Raw genomic sequence first — 4026 nt, forward strand, 5'->3', positions numbered from 1 at the left:
ACTAAATAATTAATTATTATTAAATTTCTTAAAAATAATAACAGTATTTAACCAATTATTTAAAAGTACTATACTTTTTTTATTTTCAGAAACAATGAGAAAGTATCCTACCTTCCCATCATTAATAAGGTCTTGCACCAAATCTATAACTACTCCACATGGATATGAAATAGAGGCAGGAGACACGATTTTAATTCCTATTTGGGTTTTACATCATGATCCAGAGTATTTTCCAAATCCTAACAAATTTGATCCAGAACGATTTTCTGCACAGAATAGAGAGTCAATCAAACCGTACACTTATCTTCCTTTTGGAGAAGGGCCTAGAATGTGCATTGGTAAGTTCGGTAAATTTACTATAAAACTGAAAGCAATTAATTAAGAGCCATGTCCATAAAATAAGAGTATCTGAGCTGCAATGCTGCGTGAATTTTTTTTTTCTCAAAAGTTGGCAATACTGAATAGTAGTACTTCTGAACACAATTAGTACCAGAGACCTGTCAGTACCAAAACTCGTCTCGTATTGTCCGTTTCTGCAAGTGCAAAGTGCACGCTGTCATAAGGTTCCTTCTCAAGGAAGGTAAAACAAGGAGAAAAATGTTGATAAAGGGAGTGTGTGCGAAGTGCACCTTCAACTGAACGCCAGGTGCTACCTCACTTTAGAATTTGAAAATTAATTAAAAAGAATATAAAATATAAATTGACAGAAAAAATCTATTAGGTAATTTACAGATAGTTGTAGATGTTATATGAAACTAAAGAAAACAACACAATGAACCCACGTGTTCAAGAACTAAAACAATCATACAAACTAAACTAAACTAGAGCATGTTTTCATAATCGTCAACATAAATTGACATAAAAGATCTATTAAATAATTTATACATGGTTGTAGGGATTGCCGAAAGAAAACTTCTTTTTTTTATAAGAGGCTAATGAATTTTGATTTAGGGTCTATTGAAATTGCTGATGATAATGAAGAAGTGAAAGATATTGGAAGGGGTTAACTTCTTCCCATGATTTCCTCTCCTCCTCCTTCGCAGCCCTCTCCTCTATTGCTGGGGAGACACTTCTTAATTTTTCTACTCACACATGATGATTTTCATTGAAGAAGGGAAGAAAAGATTTGCTCAAAGAAAAAAAAATGACACTCATGCCCTTAGTCTCTTCTTCTTGTTTTCTTTACATCAGTGGTAGCTATAGTCTTTTTTTACAATATTGGCCAGATGGGGTGATAGTGCTACTTAGACATATGCATGGTTATGGGAAGTCACCACGTTTACATCTTTCGTTTTTTTTAAACGAAACAGAGTGTGTTCATTGCATGGCTGACGGCTCCCCTGATTTGGTGCTTCAGGTTTTCATGTTTTCACCTTCCTGAAGACACACGTGGGTGAAAAAAATTGCAAACTGATGAGGAGGTGAAACAAGAGGTCTTGAAATGGGAAGGCATTTGCCTGGAAAAATTAGTAACATATTTACACAAAGTATCCTGTAATTTTTTTTTTAGATACAACTAATTGAGTACCCTTACTTTCTGGACCTGCTTCATACAAAGAATAAGTTTGATATATGTATAAATGATTGACCGTACTTTTCAAAATATGAAGAAGATGGTCTGGGGTGCAGTCAATAAAGGAACAAAAAATAGTTTACAACTATTTATTTGCAAAGTTTCGTTCCACTTTGTAGAGCTTCATGAGGGCTAAAGAAAGATACAAAAACAACTAAAAATTTATATTTTGACAAATGATGATAAGATACAAAAAAGTAAACTAAGGTAGGGCTAAAAATTATGTTAATATAAAAGAAAAGAAAATTATAAGTAAAATGAGTATTAGACATAATAACATCTAAAAATAGAAAAGTCGATATGATAGAAATTATTTTTTAAAAAATTATTTTTCATTAATCATCCTTTTATTTTATTTTTATATATTTAATCTGCATTTCCTATTCATATGTTACTTCCAGCTTTTTATTCTTTTATTGTCCAACTGATTAAGGTGAGATAACCTTATAATTATTTTTTATAATGAATATTTATATTTCTTTGTATTTTTGTTTAAGTATCTCTGAGGCTACACAGCACAGCCCTTATCTGTCTATTTCTCTGTATTATTGTAAAGGAACTTGTCCCAGAATAAATAAAGTATTTTTTTTTTTTTTATGGCCAAGACTCCCATTGGAGTCCTATACTGCCTAACCATGGTTGGGGGTCAAAGTTCTTCATTTTGTGGGACCGCCACTCAATGAAAAAAGTCAACGTCCCAGGCCGGATTCGAACCGGCACCGCCAATAGACATCAAATTGGTAAGACTGTGTCTTAACCATTGAGCTATAGGCGGCCCAAATAAAGTATTATTATTATTATTAAAATATGTAAAAAGGGAATAGGAGTAAAATCAAGGATAAAGAAAGATAAAAAAATATGTTACATTTGAAAATAATGTTAAAGTAAAGATTATTAACAATTAATGAAATATTTAAAAAATAAACTTAAAATACAAAAAAAGAAGAAATAAAGTTAAAAGACCAGATACAATAAATATAATATCATGAATAAAATAAAATATACAAAATAAATAGAAGTACAAAAGTGTGTAAATTAAATAATAGAAATGATAACTAAAATATAGTACAATTTTGTTTTAATTCTTAATTTACATGGTTCATTTATTTTTACCCCATTTAAGTGTTTGTACATTAAATTACAATTACAATTACACCCAGGCCCTGCAACATGGGGTGCAACGTTGGCTCATATTAAATAGTTTTACAACTATTTAAGTTTTTTTCTTTGACTGCACCCGGACCATCTTCCTTTTGATAAATATTTTTAGTTGCTTTTGAAACTTTTTTTTAGCCCTGATGAAACTCGACTCTACAAAGTGGAGCGAAATGTCAGAAAATAAATAGTTGTTAACTATTTTTTGTTCCTTTTTTTACCACAAACCTGGCCATCTCCTTCATAATATGTTTAATAATAAATAACTCAAATACTATCCAATTATAGTCTCAAAACTTTATTTCTTTTATTCGTCCAACGTTTCGGCCAATCCAGCCATCTTCAGGGACATAGACTACAAAAAGTTTCTATTATATGTATGATCCTACAAACAATTTAATTACTTAACATTATTATTTATAAATGAGGAGAAGATGGTTGGGGGTGCGGTCAATGAAAAACACAAATAAGTATGATTAACTTATTTTAAAGTGCCAACGTTTCGGCTAGAGTTTCTAGCCTTCTTCAGGGCTAAAAACAAAACAAGATAACAACCACAGTAAGTATAGAAAAATAAAAAAATATAAAAAGAAAGTATAAACAGAATAATTTTACACATACAATCAATAATTTTACAAAACAGAATTAATAAAATGAAGTGATGAGAGAAGCGGGAAATAAAAAGTATACATAGGTAATTGAAAAAGTGGGTACAATAACATGCTTAAGGAAATGAAATAAAAATAAAGTTATATAATGCAAAAATGTATGAACATATTAGTTATTATTAATTTAAAATTTAAATATGAAAAGAAAATGAAAATTGAGAGGAAGAAAATATATGTAACAATAATAGATGATAAAGAGGCAAATTATAAGTATAGTGTACAAAACTTATAACGCGGGTAAGGAAAATGGATAAAAGTGGAGAATATAAGGGGAAAGAGTAAAATAAAGAAAGGGGAAAGAAAACAAAAAGAATAAAAACGAACCTGTTCGCTGGAAGATCGAGCGCCTAATGGAGAAAGCGCTAATGGTGGTCAAACTCAGAATTAAAAAAGCCGTTACAACAATGACTAAGTGTTTTTTTTATAAAGAAAACGTTACAGGAGGGTAAAAATAAAAAATAAAAAGTAGAAATTTTTCTACTTTTTATTTTTACCCTCCTGTAATGTTTTCTTTATAAAAAAACACTTAGTCATTGTTGTAACAGCTTTTTTAATTCTGAGTTTGACCACCATTAGCGCTTTCTCCATTAGGCGCTCGATCTTCCAGCGAACAGGTTCGTTTTTATTCTT

At 30.4% G+C, this 4026-nt stretch overlaps 1 protein-coding gene across 2 annotated transcripts in view; it reads left to right on the plus strand.

Annotated features, from left to right (window-relative positions):
* The window catches only part of LOC106680147 (cytochrome P450 6a2), a 27901-nt gene that overhangs the window by 21751 nt on the left and 2124 nt on the right, over window positions 1-4026 (plus strand). For both annotated transcript variants that reach the window (XM_014419657.2, XM_014419656.3), the window contains exon 8: window positions 90-338. In XM_014419657.2, the coding sequence (XP_014275143.1) occupies window positions 90-338 (249 nt within the window). The remainder of the gene's footprint in view (window positions 1-89; window positions 339-4026) is intronic.

The sequence above is a fragment of the Halyomorpha halys genome, unplaced genomic scaffold (assembly GCF_000696795.3).
Source record: "Halyomorpha halys isolate HHAL.00 unplaced genomic scaffold, Hhal_1.1 Scaffold246.1, whole genome shotgun sequence".
NCBI lineage: Eukaryota > Metazoa > Arthropoda > Insecta > Hemiptera > Pentatomidae > Halyomorpha > Halyomorpha halys.